Source organism: Apodemus sylvaticus, chromosome 19, assembly GCF_947179515.1.
Source record: "Apodemus sylvaticus chromosome 19, mApoSyl1.1, whole genome shotgun sequence".
In the NCBI taxonomy this organism is placed as follows: Eukaryota; Metazoa; Chordata; class Mammalia; order Rodentia; family Muridae; genus Apodemus; species Apodemus sylvaticus.
In genome coordinates, this window is record NC_067490.1 from 20,420,332 (window position 1) to 20,440,691 (window position 20,360).

Below are 20,360 nucleotides of genomic sequence, written 5' to 3' on the forward strand. Positions count from 1 at the left end.
TCATGGAGGCACTTCCCCAATTGAAGCTCCTTTCTCTGTGCTAACTCCAATCTGTGTCAAGTTGACATACAAGACCAGCCAGTACAGAGGCTATACTCTTTAAAACACCAGACTTACTTATTTTGCATTATTTATTTTAAAAATAAAAATAAAAAAGCTGAGTTATGAAGGCACACACTTGGGAGCAGAGGCCGGTGGATCTCTGAGTGCAAGGCCAGCCTGGTTTACAAAGTGAGTTCCTGGATATCCAGGGCTTCAGAGACCCTCTCTCAAACAAAACAAAACCCACCAACATAAAAGATGCTTCCATCTTTCAACCTATAGGAGAATAATAAGAATTCTAAAGAATAGCAGCTATTAACACAACACTACTATATGGGTCTTTCCCCCCCCTGTCAAACTTTTCTGAGAATCCTTCACTGAGGAACTCAGGGTAAATCTCCCTGGAAATCCTAACGCCACTCAAACAAATTAAGATGAGCATTCAACACACCTACCACATATATGAGGATGGGGACTCAGTGTTCCCACAACACCTAGATGAAGCAATCATATGTAGTTTACTAGAAGGTCTCTCTCAATAAGACATTACTGAGTTTGAAACCAAACTTCAGAATAAAAAAAAAATTAACTATGTTTTGCTGATATTGCTTACTAAAACATTCTAAAAAAGCACTTACATGACCTCCTGTTTTAAAAAGATTTATTTATTTTATGTATGAGTACACTGTAGCTGTCTCCAAAGACACCAGAAGAGGGCATTGGATCCTATTACAGATGTTTGTGAACCACCATGTGGTTGCTGGGAATTGAACTCAGGACCTCTAGAAGAGCAGCCAGTGCTCTTAACTGCTGAGCCATCTCTCCAGCTCTTAAATGGTTATTTCTTTAGATAATTTTGCAGATTCATATAAAATGACCACATATGGATTTTATGTATGTATTTATTTTATGTAAGAGTGCTCTATCTATAACTAGAAGATATGTAATTACATGTCAATATGTAAACCTGCAAACCAGAAGAGAGCATCAGATCCCATTACAGATGGTCATGAGCCTCCATGTGGTTGCTGGGAATTGAACTAAGGACCTCTGGAAGACCAGCCCATGCTCTTAACCTCTGAGCCATCTCTCTAGCCCACGGGTTGGGTATTTTTACTGGTTTGGTTTGGTTTGGTTTGGTTTGGTTAGTGGTTGGTAGTTGTTGTTTAAATCTAGTGCATGTTTTAAATGTGAAGCATAAATCCTGAGACTTACAGAAAGGAGGTCAGACAAGTACTGACACGTTGGCATTACCCATTTCAGTAGTTATGGGTTTGGGGGCTAATAACTGGTTTATATATGTGCATCTCATTTCAGACCTCCAGGAACACTGTGTAAAAACTGTTATCAGGAGAATTCTTTGGGTTTTTAGCTGAAAACAAAAAAACAAGCAAAAAAACAAATCCAAAACAAACAGCAGAGATGTGAATGGCAGAAAACAACTTGCCACTTGGTTCAGAAAGACACAACTCAGGTAGAATGAAGTGTCCTAGTCAGAGTTTATAATGCTATGACAAATAAAACCACTATAACCAGGACCAGCCCAGAGAGGAAAGAGCAAATTTCATCTTAAGATTCTACATGTCCATCATCGAAGAAGACAAGGTAGGGGAACACAACAGGAAAGATACCTCAAGGCAGAACTGAAGTAAAGACCAGGCTTTCTGGCTTGCCACCCATGACTTGATCCTCTTGTTTTCTTATACTCCCCAGGTCCATCTGCTAGTGTGCTGCTCCCTCTCACATGATTGTCATGAATTTGAGCATCTGACCTTAAAAAGGTGTGTGTGTGTGTGTGTGTGTGTGTGTGTGTGTGTGTGTTTTGTATATTTGGATGGAAAAGGAACAATCAGATGGGGTATGCACACATTAGTTGTTCTTTTAGAGGATCTGAATTCAATTGCCAATACCCATGTCTGATGCCCGTAACCTCGGAAAACAGGGATCTGACTCCCTACCTCTCCTGTCCTATACTGAAACATGCACTCATATATACATATTTACATAGATATACCCATAAATAAAACATTTTTAAATACTAAAAGGAAAAGAAATAAAATGTATATGTATAATAACAAAATGTATATAGGAAATATACACACATATAACAAATGCAGCAATGCCTTTAGAATCACAATCAGGGCCTGTGAGATGGCCGAGCAGGTCAGGTAGAAAGGTACTTGCTACTGAGTCTGACAATCTGAACAGGACCTCTCAAGCCCACAGAATACAGAGAGAACTACTACAGTTGTCTTCCAACTTCCACACATGTGCTGACATGCACACACACTTTTACACACATAAATAATGTTCTTTGTAATTGAAAGGCATTAAAACATTTTATAAATTGCTTTAGAAAGAACTGGAGAGATGGCTCAGAAACTGTTCTCCAAAAGAATCAAGAGCTCAGTTTCCAGCATCTACATCAAGTAACTCACAACTACCAGTAACTCACAACTACCAGCAACTCCAGGTCCAGGGCAGCCTAGGCCTCTAGGGATCCACAACTAACTTCACACATGCACACACATGACTAAAACAGAAGAAACTGTTTTGGCACGAGGTGTGTGGCTGGGTCTCACAACTGACCACTGGGACTCTGAGGGCATCTGCCCCTACTCTGCACCTTCATTTTCTGAGGAGAAAATCCTCTAGCAAGCTAGGAGTACGTCCCAGCTGAAAACTTTCAAATTGCAAATGTAGGTTTGAGTACTTTTTAAAAGTTGAATAAGTGCTATGAGTTTTAGGAAATTATCAAACCTGTGGTGGTCCTGGGAAGACCTCAAAAAGAAACAGGACCAGAAGTTAAGTATAGCCTTGTAAAGCCATCCTTCAAAGACTACTGCATACTGCAAAACTCATTCTGAAACGAATTCTGAATTTTTTAGCTACATATTTTCTTGCTTAATTTTTGAAAGTTTTTTGAAGTATGTACTATAAATGAACAAAACGAGATATACAGCGAATAAATAATGTATTTTAGCCCAGATAGTAAGAAATTAGTGGTCATGATTTGAAATTTAATCTAAGAGCCTGGTTCTTAGTATATTATATAGTGAATTCAGTAACTAATATGGAGCTGGGGAGATAGCTCAACAGTTAAGAGCACTAGTTGGTCATCCAGAGGTCCTGAGTTCAATCCCCAGCAACAACATGGTGGCTCACAGCCATCTGTAATGAAATCTAACGTTCTTTTCTGGCACACACAGGTGTACAGGCAGATAGATAACTTCTAATATTCTTTTTCAATTCCAACATTCCAAAACGGAAGAACTAGGCGCTATCTATAGTCCCGTAGGTGGTGCAAATCTTAAAGCAAACAAGTAATTCAAACAGACTTAAAAGAAACACTCAGAAGTGGTGGGACAGAGAAGAGAGAAGAAAGTGAGCGGGTCAAAAATACATTCCATACAGATCTATGAAACCCGCAAGAGTTTTCTTTTTTTTTTTTTAAGATTTATTTACTATTACATGTAAGTACACTGTAGCTGTCTTCAGACACACCAGAAGAGGGCGACAGATCTCATTGGGGACAGCTGTGAGCCACCATTGGTTGCTCAAATCCCATTGGTTGCTGGGATTTGAACTCAGGGCCTTTGGAAGAACAGTCAGTGCTCTTCCCTGCTAAGCCATCTCACTAGCCCCAAGAATTTTCTAAGAAGCAAACCTCAATATTCATTTTATTTTACTCTGTTAAGCCTTAAGCTGCCATGTTCACTGTAAAATTTTAATTCTCTGTAGTGATAATATAGTGGAAATGATATATTATCAAAACAGAATTAAAATATCAATTTATTATCAGAAAACTAAGTAACTATATGAAAGTAATTATTTGAAGAAAATTACTTCCAATGTAAACAACAGTAGATAATAATGTTTTTTACCAGGTGTGGTGATATACACCTTTAATCCCATCAATGGACTGATCCTCTTCAGAGGATCTCTGAAGATTTTCAGACCAGCTTGGTCTACGTGGTGGATTCCAGGACATCCAGGGCCTCATACACAAACCTGGTGGGGGTGGGGTGAGAGTTGTTTTTGTTTTTAAGAGAAGAGGGAAGGGTCCCCGAAAACATTTTTTTTTTAATTCAGGGACAAATTTCACAATCATAACTAGTATTTATTATTTAAGAACATTTCTAAAATATATAACTTATTCCAAAGTAAGCAAGATTTAGTTTTAGTTTCGATTTATTTCTCTATGCTATATGCGTGTTTATCATTTCTTCATACTTTTCATGAGTATTTGCATATGTGTATGTGTGAATATACAAGTTTGTATGGATCCAACTTAAAAGTCAGTTGTTTTGATCGATCAACTGCTGCCCACTTTATTTATTTATTGAAGCAGGGAGAGTCTCCCTAGCAGAACGCTAAGAAGCTCCCTGCTCCCAGGTGTAAGGTGGTGTGGATCTGAGCTTCAGGTCTCTTTGCATGGCAAGGGCTTTAATCCATTAAGCCATCACACCAGTCTCTACAATTATTTTTTAAAGCTAAATAATCTCTCCAAGAATATTTAACAATATCCTGAAATTACTGAACACTGGAGGACTCTTTTTTTTTAAATAAGACCATACCAGTTTCTGCAATAAATATATACCTCTCATTTGTGTCTATAACTCCTATTATGCCTACATAGTATTTAACAAACACTGAATAAGTTTTTTACATTGAAAAAAATAGTTTAAGATTAACTTTATAGGAACTAAATTAATAAATGAGAATATAAATTACCTCATTTTCAAATTAAGTTTATTTCTTTTACTTGCATGGAGAGTTGACAGAGACAGACTGTGGCTGAAGGTGCATATGTTCCGTGGCACGCATGTGGAGGTCAGAGGGTACCATGCAAGCCCTTTCTCTCTCTTCACCAGACTGGATCCAGTATCAAATTCAGGTGTTAGGTGTGGGGGCACATGCCTTTACATTCTGAGCATCTCACAAGCCCCTCTTGAATTCTCACAATATGGTATCCTCCTTCCCGGAAGGAAGGAAGGAAGGAAAGAAGGAAGGAAGGAAGGAAGGAAGGAAGGAAGGAAGGAAGGAAGGAAGGAAGGAAGGAAGGAAGGAAGGAAGGAAGGAAAAAGAGAAGGAAGGAAATGAATTCTGTTTTGTAATCCATAAGGAATGATCCAATGTGTTCAGTCCTTATCAGGATTCTGTGCAGTCATTTAGATAATTTGTTCTTTGTAATTATTTTCTTAAAATGCTTTACCTTATTAAGAAATAACAACCCTAAAGGAATACTTCAGTTCTATGTCACTATTTACAAAAGGATAGAGCCAACTTATTACTAACAATTCTAATGGTACAAACTCACTAACTAGTATTTTTTTAAATGCTTCAAATGAATTTACCCTCAAGTTTCTTCCTATTTGGGATGTGGCATGTCTTAACATCTCATTAACCAACATATGTTTGACGCCATAATCTAGACCAACTTTATCCCAACATTTTATCCAAGAGAGTTTTCTCTGAATACATAATTATGTAAAAGGATTCTTGCTAGACAAAGAATGTAAAATAAAATAAAGGTTTACATACTAACCAGAATTACCTATCTATAAAAGAAAACACACAGTAAGAAGTAGGAATCAGATTTTTGTGTTCTGCAACACAAGTGCTCTGAGCTTCAGTATTTGCTCTCTTGGCAGGTTTAAATCAGTAAATTAACATATACAAGAAACTCGCTGAACCATTCATCTAGCTAGGGTGTTGTCCACTTACCACTTAGCAACAGACATTGATGGCACACCAGTGGGCTTTATTCTTAGAAACCACACAAAGAGAACTACATAGGATTGCTAACTTTAAACAATGTATAGTCTAAGAGAAGACAGACACGAAAACAGATACAATAAAAAACAAAATGAGCTGGTTATAAAAAGAAAAGTACAAACATGATTCTATAGAAACAGCAAATATGAGATTCATTCTGGCTGGGTGATCTGAAAGGCTGAACCATCAGAAAAGTAGTGGAGAATGACTACAGCTCAGAAAGTGCCCCTAACTGGATCAGGGCTGTGAACACTTAATCCCAGCACTCGGGGAGTCAAAGGAAATTGGATCTCTGAGTTCCTGGCCAGCCTGATCTACAGAGCAAGTTTCAGAGTAGCCAGGGCTGACACTTGCCACCCTTAAATTTTGTATTTGGATCTCTCTCTCTCTCTCATTGAACATGGAGGTAGACTGGCAAGCCTCCTGGGCCTTGTAGTTTCTGTTTGCAAACTGTTGGGAATCTGATACTGAATCTTACTTTATACATGGGTGGTGGGGATCCAAAATCAGGTTCTCCTGTCCTGTGTTTACACAGTAAACACTTCACTGAATGAGTCATGACTATAGCTCCCAGTTTTAGGTTTGGCCTTTTGTTGGTTTTTTTTTTTTTTTTTAATGACAACAAAGTATAGGTGACAAAAACAAGTAGAATTCCATCAAAATATAAAATTTGGGGAAAAATCAAAGGGGACTCAACAGTTTTAAAAACGTGTGATGGCTATTCTTGGTTGTCAATTTGAATATAAGGAACAAACTGCAATTCAGAAATGGAGAGTGAACCTGAGAGAGATTCTGCTTGGTTTCAAGTGGGTCTGCACCACTGAGAGACACACACCTTTGATCTGCAGCATGAGGGAGGAAGACACAGATTCAATCTGGGCCACACCTTCAGTGCTTGCTCTATACTAAGCTTGGCCTCACTGTGCTGGCACGTTCCTTCCTTCACTGACACTGGAGCCTACTTCTTTGGGACTCCAACATATATCAAAGACCAGCTGAGACATCGAGCCCTGTGGACTGATGACTACTGGGTTCAAGGACTTTCTGTTCACAGACAGCCACTGTTGGATTAGTTGGACTGAAGCCTATAAATCATTCCAATAAAACACCTTTATATAGAAGAGTGTCTTAAGGTTTCCGTTGCTATGAAGAGGCACTATGACGACCAAGGCAACTCTTATAAAGGACATTTAATTGGGGATGGCTTACAGGTTCAGAGGTTTAGTTCATTACTTTAAGGTGGGAAGCATGGCAGTATGCAGGAAGACATGGTGCTAGAGAACCTAAAAGTTTTGTTCCAGAGGCAAACAGAAGACTGGCTCTCTTTGGCTAAGATGACGGTGTCAAAGCCCTCCCCCACAGTGACACTTCCTTCAGCAAGGCCACCCCTCCTAATAGCCCATTCCCTGCGTCAAGTAGATTCAAACCACCACAGAGAGAGATTCATTCTGTAAATTCTGTTACTCTAGAGAACACTAATACAAAAGGATTCTAAGAAATGAGAGAGAACATTTACACATCACATCTGAAACATAAATATCTACAATAAAGAATTCTTAAAATGCAATAGCAAAATATACCAAACAAATCAATTTTGCAAAGTAAAAGAGGAACAAAGAATGAACAGGCATTTCAGCAAAGGTATATACAATTAGCCAATAATGATATGAAAAGATACTCAACATCATACTCATTAGATGGAATAAGAGATACCATTCCACAGCTATCAAGCTTACTAATACAACATACATACACACTCACAAAAGAGAGCAGTAGGAGGAGGGCTAACATTATTGAGAATCTAAAACAAATGGGAGGCCTTGTAAACTGGTATAAACAGTACAGACCAAAGTACAGGACTGTCAAAAACTCTACAAGACCAACTGAATCAACTAACCTAGACCCTTGGGGACCCTCACAGAGATTGAAGCACTAGCGAAAGAGACTGCAAGGGCTGGACCTTGGTCCCGTGCACATATGTTGCCAATGTACAGCTTGGTCTTCATGTGGGTCCCCAGTAATTGGAGTAAGAGCTGTCCCTGAATCTTTTGCCTGCCTAAATTGTTCCCTAACTAGGATGGCCTCAGGGGAGAAGATGTGCCTAGTCTTGTAGTGACTTGATGTGCCAGTACCCAGGGGCCTTCTCTGATAAGGGGAAGGGGACAGAAGAAGGGCTATGTGAGGGGGAGTCTGGAAGAAGTGGAGACCGCAATCAGGATGTAAACTGAGTAAATTATTGTAAAAGATAGAATCACCGTATATTCTAAGATAGCAACCCAAGAAAACAGATTTATTACGTTCTTATGTTCACTGCAACATGGAAAAAGCCAGTGATCCTTTCTATAAAAAATAGAATCATCATAAATTCTAAGCTATTAACCCAAGAAAACTAAGACTCATACACTCAAGTTCACTGCAACATGAAAAAAGCCAGTGAGCCTTTAAGGTATTATGCTAAGCGCAAGGATGACACGCAAATTCATGAAGCGTTCCATATTTTTTCAATTTCATCTGAAAATGTTTATGATTCCACCTTCAATCAACTTAGAATTATCTTAATGTCTATCATTTTATCTGCAAAATTTCCATGATAATCTTTAATTTTAACATGTTTTTCTCTATATTTCTTCAATCTTATCAGAAATATTTTCCAGGTAAATCTTCAAGTTTATCCAAAAATGTTTATAATTCCACTTTCAATCAACTTAGGAATACTTTTATGCCTACCATTATTATATCTATATAAAATTTTCCATGATAATCTTAAATTCTAACATATTTTTCTACATTTTCTACAATTTTATCAGAAATATTTTCCACGTAAATCTTCAATTCTATCATAAAATGTTTCTATTCCATTTTTCAATTAATTTAGTAGTTTTACATGTCTACCACTTTACTCTTTAACTTTCCATGAAAATTGCCAATTTTAATGTGTTTATCTGAAATATTTTCAATGTAAATCTTTAATTTTATCATAGTGTTTACTTCCCTTTTCAATAAAATAAAAATAAATTAAAAAATATATTTATGCTAAGTGAAATAACCCAGTTAAAAAAAGAAAATATTTACATACTTATATTTATAGTAGGTATTTGGAGTAATTCATAGGAACAAAAAATGTAATGTCCAATAGGAGGTTGAAGAATTACTAATACGTAGTTACAAGATGTAAGTTTTGTATGACAAAAGGTATTCCGTACATAATGGCTGTACTATATGAATGAAACTATTGTAACTGAACTACAATTAAACGGTTCATGTCAAATGATAAGTATGTTTTTCCATCCTTTTTATTTAACTCTGTGGCATAAAAAGTAACGAGATAAACCATACCATGTTGAGGAATTAAGCTAGCTATGTATTTACTAAAACCACAATGAAGCCGGGCAGTGGTGGCGCATGCCTTTAATCCCAGCAGTTGGGAGGCAGAGGCAGGCAGATTTCTGAATTCAAGGCCAGCCTGGTCTACAGAGTGAGTTCCAGGACAGCCAGGGCTATACAGAGAAACCCTGTGCGTGTGTGTGTGTGTGTGTGTGTGTGGGGGGGGGGGGGGGGGGGGGGGGGGCATGACTCACAATGAAAATTTCTACTTCATGGCAACTTAGTATACTCTCTATATTTTTAATTATATACAATCTATTTATGCAAAGAAAGTAAGGTAGATTAAAATTTGTGGTGCTAGTTTTAGAAGCAGGTTAAATATGGAGGTTAAAAATGTTCATTTTAAGACATATTTTATATGTTTGCATGCTTTGTCTGCATGTATATATGTATACTAAGTGCATGTGTGAGCCCTTGTGCTTACAGTTCAAAGAGGGAATCAGATACCAGAGGACAAAGCAGCCATCATATGGAAGTTGGAAACTGAACCTTCATCTTTTGGTAGAATAGCAAATGCTCTTAATCACTGAGTAATCTTTCCTGCACTGATGTTAAAAAATTTCAACTGAAGCAGCATGTTAAACTAATGACAAAATAATTTTAAGTAGTTCCTTAGAAATTTTTCAGCAAGTAGGAAATGTAGTAATGCTAATCGGAATTTCAACTTGACTTTAATTCAATCTATGAGAAGAGAATTTGCTTAAGGTCTTTATTCTTCAACTAGGATATTAGGATAAGAGAGTTTGGTTATTTATTATATTAATTCTTCCTACTTTTTGAAACTTTTCATATAAAACTCACACATAAATACAAATATATTCATATGTTTGAATTGATCTTTAAATTAAGGTGTAGAAACTGAAACATCATGTTAGTCATTGCTGCAATATATTTGATCACATTGTGAGCCCCAACTAAACTGGAAAAACCTTGTTATAGGGTAGCTCAGCCTTAGCAAGGCCTTTAATCCAAGAGCTAAATAGAGTCAGCCCTAAATCTAGAGACAGAGCAAGTAACCAGGGAGTGAGCATGAAAACCAGAAAGGAGGGACACTGGGCTGGAAGGTATTTGGGAGAAGGAGAAGGGGCTTTTCCTTCTGGGTCTTTTGTGGAATAGAAGGTCAGCTGGGTGCTTTCTCTGTCTGAGTATCTGGCTCCAGAATATTTATTGGTAAAATTGAATGGCTGGGGTTATTTTTTTTTTGTTTAAAAACAACAACTTAATTTTTTGTTGTTGTTGATCTGTTATTAAACTTAATGTTTATAACTCATTTACCTGGTTTGTAAAATTTTGTTTATTGAAACAAAGTCTTACTATGAAGCCTTGGCAGCCAGAACTAACTATGTGGACCAGGCTGGCCTAGAACTCACTGAGCCTCACCCACTGAGATCAAAGGCATGCCAACACACACAACTGGCTTATTAATAAAGAAATGTTTTCTTTATTAATACTGGGAGCTGGAACATAATCATTTAATAAACTTGTTTAAGCCCACAGATGAAATGATTATCTTTGCTATTTGAAAGTTTTCTATCAAAAATATAGTTTATGAAAATCATTAATTTATTTTCTTTTGAGATACTACTGAGTCAATTGATTTCATTCCTTACTTTTGTCTTATCTTCTATTATTTAAATTTTTTATATTTATATTAAATCCAGGGATATGTGGATGTGCACAAGTATTCTACTCCTGAATTATATACCTAGCCTCTACTTTTTTTTTTTTTAAATATTTATTTATTTGTTTGTTTGTTTATTACATGTAAGTACACTGTAGCTATCTTCAGATAGCCAGAAGAGGGAGTCAGATCTCTTTACGGATGGTTGTGAGCCACCATGTGGATGCTGGAATTTGAACTCATGACCTTTGGAAGAGCAGTCAGTGCTCCTACCCACTGAACCATCTCTCCAGCCCAAGCCTCTACTTTTTAAATCATGTATATCTTCAAACTGTAAAAGAATGGCCAAAAATAGATGAAGCAAATTTCTATTTAATATATAGAAAAGCATTAAAGAGTTAACTAACTAAAATAAAAAATATGTAGGCGAATTACACTTTTAAAAACTTGGAAGGCAAGAGATATGCTCATTAGTAGGGTGCCTGAGTCCCAGGTTTAATCTCAGTTAGGAATCTGGGATTGAAAGTGTCCAACGTGAATTATCCATCAGTTATATCAAACACCTCCAATACTGTTTAATGGCTTTTTAAATGTGTATTTGTGTGAATCTGTTAGTGTACTCTATATGTACAGGCATCTAGGTCAGAAAAAGATCTTTGGATTGCCTGGAGCTGGAGTTAACCAAACTCTGGTCCTCTAGAAGTTCAAACTTTTACATACTGAGCCATCGTTTCGACTTTTTTATTACTTTTTAAAGGATTTCCACCATGCTAATATGAGATTAGTTTAAAGGAACCACTTCCTGATCATCACTTGATAGGAATTTTGCCAGAAAACAGTAACAGTTATTAAATGTAATTATTTTCTTAATTAACTGTACTGGCTGGTTTTGTGTAACAACAGACACAGGCTGGAGTTATCACAGAGAAAGGAGCTTCAGTTGGTGAAATGCCTCCATGAGATTCATCTGTGGGGCATTTTCTCAATTAGTGATCAAGAGGAGAGGACCTCTTGTGGGTGGTGTCATCTCTGGGCTGGTATTCTTGGGTTCTATAAGAGAGAAGGCTGAGCAAGCCAGTAAGTTAACATCCCTCCATGGCCTCTGCATCAACTCCTGCTTCCTGACCTGCTTGAGTTGAGTCCTGACTTCCTTTGGTGATGAACAACAATGTGGAAGTGTAAGTTGAATAAACCCTTTCCTCCCCAACTTGCTTCTTGGTCATGATGTTTGTGCAGGAATAGAAATCCTGACTAAGACAATAACATTTTCTTTTGTTCTTAGAGAAAGGATATCAGGCTAGCCTACAACTGACTAGGTAGATGATGTTCATCCAATCTTCCCATGTCACCTCATAAACTGCTAGGATCATAAACACATACAGTCATACCTGGCTTGTCTGATCTTGTTTAGTAAGATTTGTTTTTTCAAAAACTCTTTAAATACTGAGAACTATATTAAAATGTTTTCCTATGAAGCAGGCGGATTTCTGAGTTCGAGGCCAGCCTGGTCTAGAGAGTGAGTTCCAGGACAGCCAGGCTACACAGAGAAACCCTGTCTTCAAGGAAAAAAAAAGTAAATTTGAAAAATAAAAAAAATTTGTTTTCTAAATGAACGATCATCTGATATAAATTAATTTAACCCACTGCTGAACATGTTATGTCTTACAGTGAGGACTGATTAACAAGACTAAGAAGAATCGCGTTGTGCCATGTGTCCGTCTTTCTCCTGCCATGTGTCTGTCTTTCACTTCAAAGCTGCATTCAACACAGCTATTCCATACCATACAGATAGCATATGAATGATTATTTCTCAACTAGTGTATAACCAAACTAATTGCATAAAACAGTTTATGTACTAAATATTCTGAAAACATTAATTAAACTGACACACAAAACTTTTAAATACAACAGTGCTTTGAAAGTTCTGCTAGGTTTTTCAAGAATATTAAACTATAACTGGCCAAATACGTCTAACATCCATTCAGTGCTCACTCATCTTAAACAAACAAGTGAGGACACACGAACAGACCTTACCCGTGCAGGCCACTGAATCTGTCTGCTCTTCGAACCCTGAGTCTGGCTAGGGTCCTTCCTTTTGGCCCAGATCAAGTGATATTCCACCAAGAAAGTTGAAAAATCTTCATAAACTCTAACCCACTCCCGTTTATCCCACTCAAGGTCATCAAATTCCACGTAGACCTATAAAAAAAAGAGAAAACATACAATTTTTGAGCAATATACAGCAATGATATCAACCCATGATGCAGAATTATAAAAATACATTATTAACATTACTGTTCACTTTTTTTATTTTTGTTTTTTTTTTTGATTTTTTTTTTTTTTTTTTTTTTTTTTTTGGCAGAGGTGTTGGTACAACACATAGCTCAGAGTTGTCTCAAACTTGTGACCATCCTGTTTTGCCCTCCCAAGTGCTGAAACTCTGTAGAGGTCTCTTAGAACAAGGACCTTACTTCTATGACATGACAATGACTCAAATAACTTTATGGTAAGAAGAACAGCTCAAAAATGCTCATCAGCACACATTAGTAACAAAATGTTAAGTAACAAGCGTCCAACGTTAAATTCTTAACAGTTTCACTGTACATCACCACCGAATTTATAATAGAGCTTCTCTGATTTGCTACTAGAATACCAAGAAAAATATTCTATAAAATATCAAAAACAATAAAAGTGTTGTTACAATATTTATCTATGCATTGATCTATACAAATAGTTTTGTAACAAAAATTCAAAATCAAAGTAACCAATGGGGAGGGCCCAGCCTATGGTGTGCAGTGCCATCCCTGGGCTAGTGGGCCTGGGTTCTATAAGAAAGCAGGCTGAGTAAGCTATGAGAAGCAAGCTGTAAGGCTCATCCAAGGCCTCTGCATCAGCTCCTGTCTCCAGATTCCAGCCCTGCTTGAGTTCCTCCAATGATGGACTATGATCTGGAAGTGGAAACCAAATAAACCTTTTTCTTTCCAACTTGCTTTCTGGTCATGGTGTTTCGTCAAAACAATAGAAACCCTAACTGAGACAGTCACCAAATATTTCAGATCAAGCTAAAGATGTAGCTTAGTCCTAGAAGACATCACACAACCCTAACCTCCAGCCCTTCCAAAGGGAAGGCCTGAGCACAGCAATGTACACTGGCATCTCAGCATTTCAATTGCTTTTCTGCGTTCAACCAAACATCAAAACAGTGGAGGCCCAAATGCATTCCCAATGATATCTGCAACCTACAGAGCATAGCTCTCATATTACACAGCACATATTGGTATATAAGGGTAAGATATCGACTGTGGGTGTGCAATGGACCTTTACAATGACCTTTATTTATTAACCTCGGGTGAAACGTACTAGAGGAATGACAATAGCATGGTAATCATTCAATAAGCCTAAGGAGAAAGGTCTCGCTGTGTACTACTTGACTGGCTAGGCACGCAGACCAGGCTTTCGCCCTCATGCTGGGGTTAAAGGCATGCATCCCACATCTGACTTTTTTCCTCTTATCTAACCTAACATGCTTAACAAGGATGAATGGCTCCAGCATTTTATTAACAAAAAAGTCTATTGAGATCTGTTTTCTTTTTTAGCATATTTGTAAAATCTACTGTTAGAATGAGTGTGAGTTTAGTACAAAATTACTTTTTGACATAGTATGTGTACTGGTACCATAACCAGAAAGTTCAGATGACCTAAGTGCTCCAAAACACATCTCAGTCAATAGTGTCTACAGAGAGACCTTAGATGGGTAAAGAATGGATATACTGAATACTGTTCGATTATCAAAGTACACAAATAATAAGGATACACTTAATACCTTGGATGATGATAGTGAACTTAAAAAACTAAATTAAAAGAGTTGTTCTGCCGAGGTGATAGTGGTGCACGCCTTTAATCCCAGCACTTGGGAGGCAGAGGCAGGTGGATTTCTGAGTTCAAGGTCAGCCTGGTCTACAGAGTGAGTTCCAGGACAGCCATACAGAGAAACCCGTCTCGAAAAAACCAAAAGAGTTGTTCCATTCTGATGGTTTGATTTTAACTGATCTTTTTCTAAGATGTTAACTATCAAGAGTAGAGATGACTCAGCAAGTAAAAGCACTTGCTGCTCTTACAGAGGACCCAGGTTTGATTCCCAGCATCCATATGTCAGCTAACAACCTTCTGTAATTCCAGTCCCAAGGATCAAAAACCCTGCTCTGTCCTCCACTGATACCAAACACAAGACCCATGTAATGCACAGAATGCATGCACACACCTATAGCTATAAAATGCACTTTTTAAAAAATATTTTTATGTTTACCATGGAATCTTTGGGCTAGTATCAAATATAAAAATAAAAGATAATTTAAAGTAGAAGGAAAAATACACAGTCTCTCATTTAAAACATCAGTTAATCTACATCTCTTGGTTTATAAGTACTGATTAAAGACATATCTATAAACCCTATCAGAATCTAATCATTAACATATAAAGCACACTTTCTAGATGGATGGACCAATGGGACAATCTAACAGAGACTGACATTTGAACAAATGATAATTTGCATCAGAAGCTAAACCTGTGACCAAGGTTTTGATTTCTGAAGACTTGAGTGGAATAGGGCCCTGTACTAAGCTGTATTATAATGACTAATATTGACAGCCAACTTGACAGGCTGAGATAGCTCTCCTGACACACCTGTTAGGGAACTGAGTGACTAGAGCCACTTTATGTGTCAACACTGGCGGTCCCTCCTCTCTGGTCCTGACACGAGGCAGTGGGACCTGCACCTCACCCCCTGCTACATCCTCCCTCCATGGTAGACTGGATCTCAGTCTATGAAGCAGAATCCACCCCTCCTTCCTTTATAGTTGCTTTTGTTGAGAATTGTATTGCAGCAATGGGGAAAGGAACAAGTACATAAAGCTAAGTAGGAACCACAAAGGAGTAATCTAACCAACAGCCTTAGAACATGTATAGGGAAAACTACAAAATGATAATGGGGGGAAAACTCAAAGCTCAGCAGAATAAACAAAACAACTAAATTCATGAATTGAGAATTTCAGTTTTCTTATTAAAATCAATTCTATACAAACTAATTTGGAGATTCATTATAATTCCAGTTATAAGCCCATCAAGATTTTCTTTATGTAGATTCTAAAATACACACACAATAATACAAATAAAAAAGCCAAAACAATTTCAAAGGAATCGGATTTCAGAAACTACTGGACTCAAAACTGAACACTGGGTTGGCAAAATGGCCCAGGTTTTAAAGGTGGTTGCAGAATGAAACTGGCAACCTAAGTTCAAACCCTGGAACCCACATAGAGGTGGAAGGGGAGAGTCAACTGCAGATACTGCTCTGACACCTGTTTACATGCCCCCCAGTGTACACACACGTACACACACACACACACACACACCATAAAGATTAAATTAAAGCTAAAAACAAAGCTGCCGTATTTAAGAATATTGCCAAAAAGATAGAAGACAAATGACACAAAATAAATCCTTAAGAAATGAAATTTGGTTTTCATAAATGTTTAATGTCGTTTCAAGGGAGAATGGGATAAGTCCCCTCAATAAATACTGAGGAAATAGATAATCAGACGCCCATATCAGAAATACAACAATGCAACTGTTTAACTTGAATCCATACTTCAAATCCTATACCGGACAAAATTGCTCAGATTTAAGGGTATTAAATATATATTTTTCAAAGCCAAAAATCTTTTGACCTCTGGGTAGCAAAATGATTCTTAGAAATAATATTAAGTTAATCTACATGAAAAAAAATTATTTCAAATTTAAAGTTTACTGTGACAAGTTAATGGTAACTAAGTGAAAAAGCTACAAACTAAAAAAAAATACAAATAATATATTTGACAAAGTATGCGTATATAGACAGAAAAACTTACAAATCTCTTTCAAAGAAAGGAAGCACTCAAAACAAAAAAACAGGCAAAAATCTTTGAACAGGTGCTTTTCATGATGACGAACCAAACTCGAGGCTGTAGGCCCTCAGATACTGAAGAAGTGAGGCACTAACAGTCTGCACATACAAAGAAATGAAATGCAAGTGGAATCCTGTAAGTTATGGGGAGAGAGAATTTACAGAAGTGATCCAAAATTAAATGACGATAAATATGGTCTTTCAGGAGTTTCAGATAAAAAGAAAACTACTTTCTTTTTAGTTCAAAGCTGTTTTGTTTATAAAGGCATCCTAGAAAACAGTCCAGATCCTTTGAGAAAAGGGTAACACATTTTTTTCCTGAGATAAAACCTTGCTATTTAGCACTGGCAGTCTGTACTTACACTGTAGCTCAGTCTGGACTTGAATTTCTGAAAGAAGACTTCTGGCTCAGGTTTCTGAGTCTGAGCTTAGATACATGAGCCACCACGCATTAGTGCATCTTTCCACAAAAGATACAGGGGCACGGGGACACAACTTTATGTGCCATGCCCTATTCTTAAGGTAAGGGGTGAGAAAATAATCGGTGTACATACTACTGTTAACTTTCAGAGATGTTTATATTTTCAGGTTGTGAAAATTTTTACAGGAAAACCGAATTCAGGAAAAAGTTATCATCCTATTAAAATTAAAATTAAGCCCTATAAACAGGATCTTTGGTCTTTAATACTAGCCAACTGCAATGTTTCAATTTTAAAAATAACCACAAAATCTGCAAGTATAAACTGGTCCTTCACTTAAAAAATTCAAAAAAAAAAAAAAAAAAAAGTCAGGAGTTGGTGTTGCAGGCCTTTAGTAATAATACTAGCACTCGAAAAATCAAAGCGGGGGGGGGGGGGGGGGGGGGGGAGAACACTGTAAGTCTTGGTTTAGTATACCAAATTAATGAAAATAAATAAAAGCAATGTACAAAACTTTAACCATTTAGTACTGAAACAGGAACATGATGTACTCATTCTCAGCTTCAACAATTACATTTATTTATATCCATGCATCTCCATCCATCCATCCATCAGCTGGTCGGTCAGTCAGTTTTTCAAGACAGGGTTTCTCTGTGTAGCCCTAGTTGTCCTGGAACTCATTTTATCGACCAGGCTTGGCCTAGAATTCAGAAATATGCCTGCCTCTGTCTCCCAGTATTAAAGGTGTGCTTTAATCATGTTCAGTTGTTTCAACAATTTCAAACTCAATCTGTCTACAATAAGTCAGCATTTACTTTTCACAGGATGGATATTTTGTATGCCTTAAGTTCTTCAAAGGTTCACAAATTACAACTAGTTGACGTGCCTCTCAAACCTACCACAGTTTATACATTTCCATGTAATGTTTTTCTGATGTGATTCTATTATTAAAGAAATCAAGCCATAGCTGGGGGTGGGGGTGGCCCACGCCTTTAATCCCAGCACTTGGGAGGCAAAGGCAGGCAGTTTTCTGAGTTCGAGTCCAGCCTGGTCTACAGAGTGAGTTCCAGGACAGCCAGGGATACACAGAGGAAACCTGTCTTGAAATACAAAACAAAACAAAGAAATCAAGCCATTAGTTCATTAGACTATTCAATGTGCTTTCTTCTTTAATCCTGGGCCTCTGTGCTTATACTTCCCGTAACTTTTGAATCTATTCTTAATCAATGTCTTAGGGTTTTACTGCTGTGAACAGACACAATGACCAAAGCAACTCTTATAAGGACATTTTATTGGGGCTGGCTTACAGGTTCAGAGGTTCAGTCCATTATCATCAAGGTGGGAGCATAGCAGCATCCAGGCAGGCATGGTACAGGAGGAGCTGAGAGTTCTACATCCTCATCTGAAGGCTGCTAGAAAACTGGCCTCTGGGCAGCGAGGTAGAAGCTCTCTTAGAGCCAACCCTGACAACAAAGATACCGGTTTCTCTAACAAGGCCACACCTCCTAACAGTGCCACTCCCTGAGCCAAGCATATTCAAGCCACCACACTCCACTTCCTGGCCCCCATAGGCTTATTCAAACACATGAGTCTATGGGGGCTATACCTAGTCATAGCATAATAAAAAAGTACATTTAGTCCAACTTCCAAAGTACCCATAGTCTATAATAGTCTCAACAATGTTAAAAGCCCAAAGTCTCTTCTGAGATTCACCCAATCAATTAATAATTAATAATAATTAATCCAAAGCAAAACAAGAAACTAGCTGGGCAAACTCCAAACTCTACATCTCCACGTTTGATGTCAAAGTGTTTTTCGGATCTCTGACTCCTTTTTCATCTTTGTTGACTACAACAAACTTTCTCCTGGGCTGCTTCCACTCCTTGTTAGTAGCTTTCCACAGCTCATACCCTATGGCTCTGGCATCTCTAACATCTTGGGCTATCCAAGGCAACTTCAGCTTCACAGTCTCTTGTTCCAATGTCTGGGATCCACACATAATCTGGTCTACTCCTAAGGGCTAGAGCACCACTTCTCCAGCTCTGCCCTCTGGAGCACTCTAAGCTCTAGTTGACTCCACTCTATTGCTGCCATCTGCAATATGCTGGGGTCTTCCGCTGTAACTAAGCTTCACCAACAGCCTCTCATAGGCTCTCATCATGGTGCCAAGCTTCCACTTCTTTGCATGACTCCTTCAGTCCTGGGTCATCAACTACAACTGAGGCTACACCTCATCAATGGCCTTCCCTGACCTCTCCCAGTGACAAACCTCAGCTCCTCTCCATTTCCCATTCATACCTTCAAAACCAGAACCACTGGGATGACTCTTACATATTACCAAGTCCAGGTACCGCATGAGGTACAACCTTGGCTATCTCTGGAACACAGCTTCTTTATCATCTCAGAAAACACTTCCTAGAATGTTTCACCTAAGAGGTCTCTTCTTAATCATGGCTAGTCTCATAGCTCTAGCTAACCAGCATCAATTGTCCCAGTAGTCCCTTCTGTCCTGGACTCTAAAGCCAGAGGCACATTGCCAAAGCTGCTGAGTTCTGCTGCTTGCTGGGAATGGACCATGGCCCCCTTATTCTATTACCAGCTTTCTGTTTTCCAATTCCATCACTGCCTCAGCTTGGCTGTTCAGGAACTTGCTTGGTAGATTGACCTTGAATTTAGAGATAAACTACTTTCAGTACGGCCACACCTACTCCAACACCTCCTATAGTGCCACACCCTGGGCCAGGCATATTCAAACCACCACACTCAAATTCAGGATTATCAGAGAAAACTACCAAATAAGTAGCATGGTATCATTATCAATGCACATTCATTTGTGAGTCTGTCACAGTGGCATGTACTTGTAGTTCTACCAGAACTAGCACATGGGAGGATGAGGCAGGTTAAGAGCCACCCTGGCTATACAGCAAGACTTTCTATCAACACTCAAGAAAAGACATAAATTATCTGTACATATGATGTATTTATACCAATGATAATTACTATCTAAATACAATACTTCCCATAAATCTACAAAATGGCAATATTCTAAGTGTATCTATCATTCCATCATCATCTACTATTTGGATTATGTCTACCAAGTGAAAATCTCAGTTATCATAAAGTTGGTTTCCATAAAGCTATAAACGAAAGGTGAATCCTTGATGTTTATGGGTTT

At 37.9% G+C, this 20,360-nt stretch overlaps 1 protein-coding gene across 5 annotated transcripts in view; it reads right to left on the reverse strand.

Moving 5' to 3' along the window:
* Nucleotides 1–20,360, reverse strand: part of Jmjd1c (jumonji domain containing 1C) — a 168,136-nt gene that overhangs the window by 94,372 nt on the left and 53,404 nt on the right. For all 5 annotated transcript variants that reach the window (XM_052163908.1, XM_052163909.1, XM_052163906.1 and 2 more), the window contains exon 2: nt 12,860–13,024. Coding sequence is in view for 3 of the 5 variants with exons in the window: in XM_052163906.1 (XP_052019866.1) it covers nt 12,860–13,024 (165 nt within the window). In the remaining 2 variants the exon portion in view is untranslated. The remainder of the gene's footprint in view (nt 1–12,859; nt 13,025–20,360) is intronic.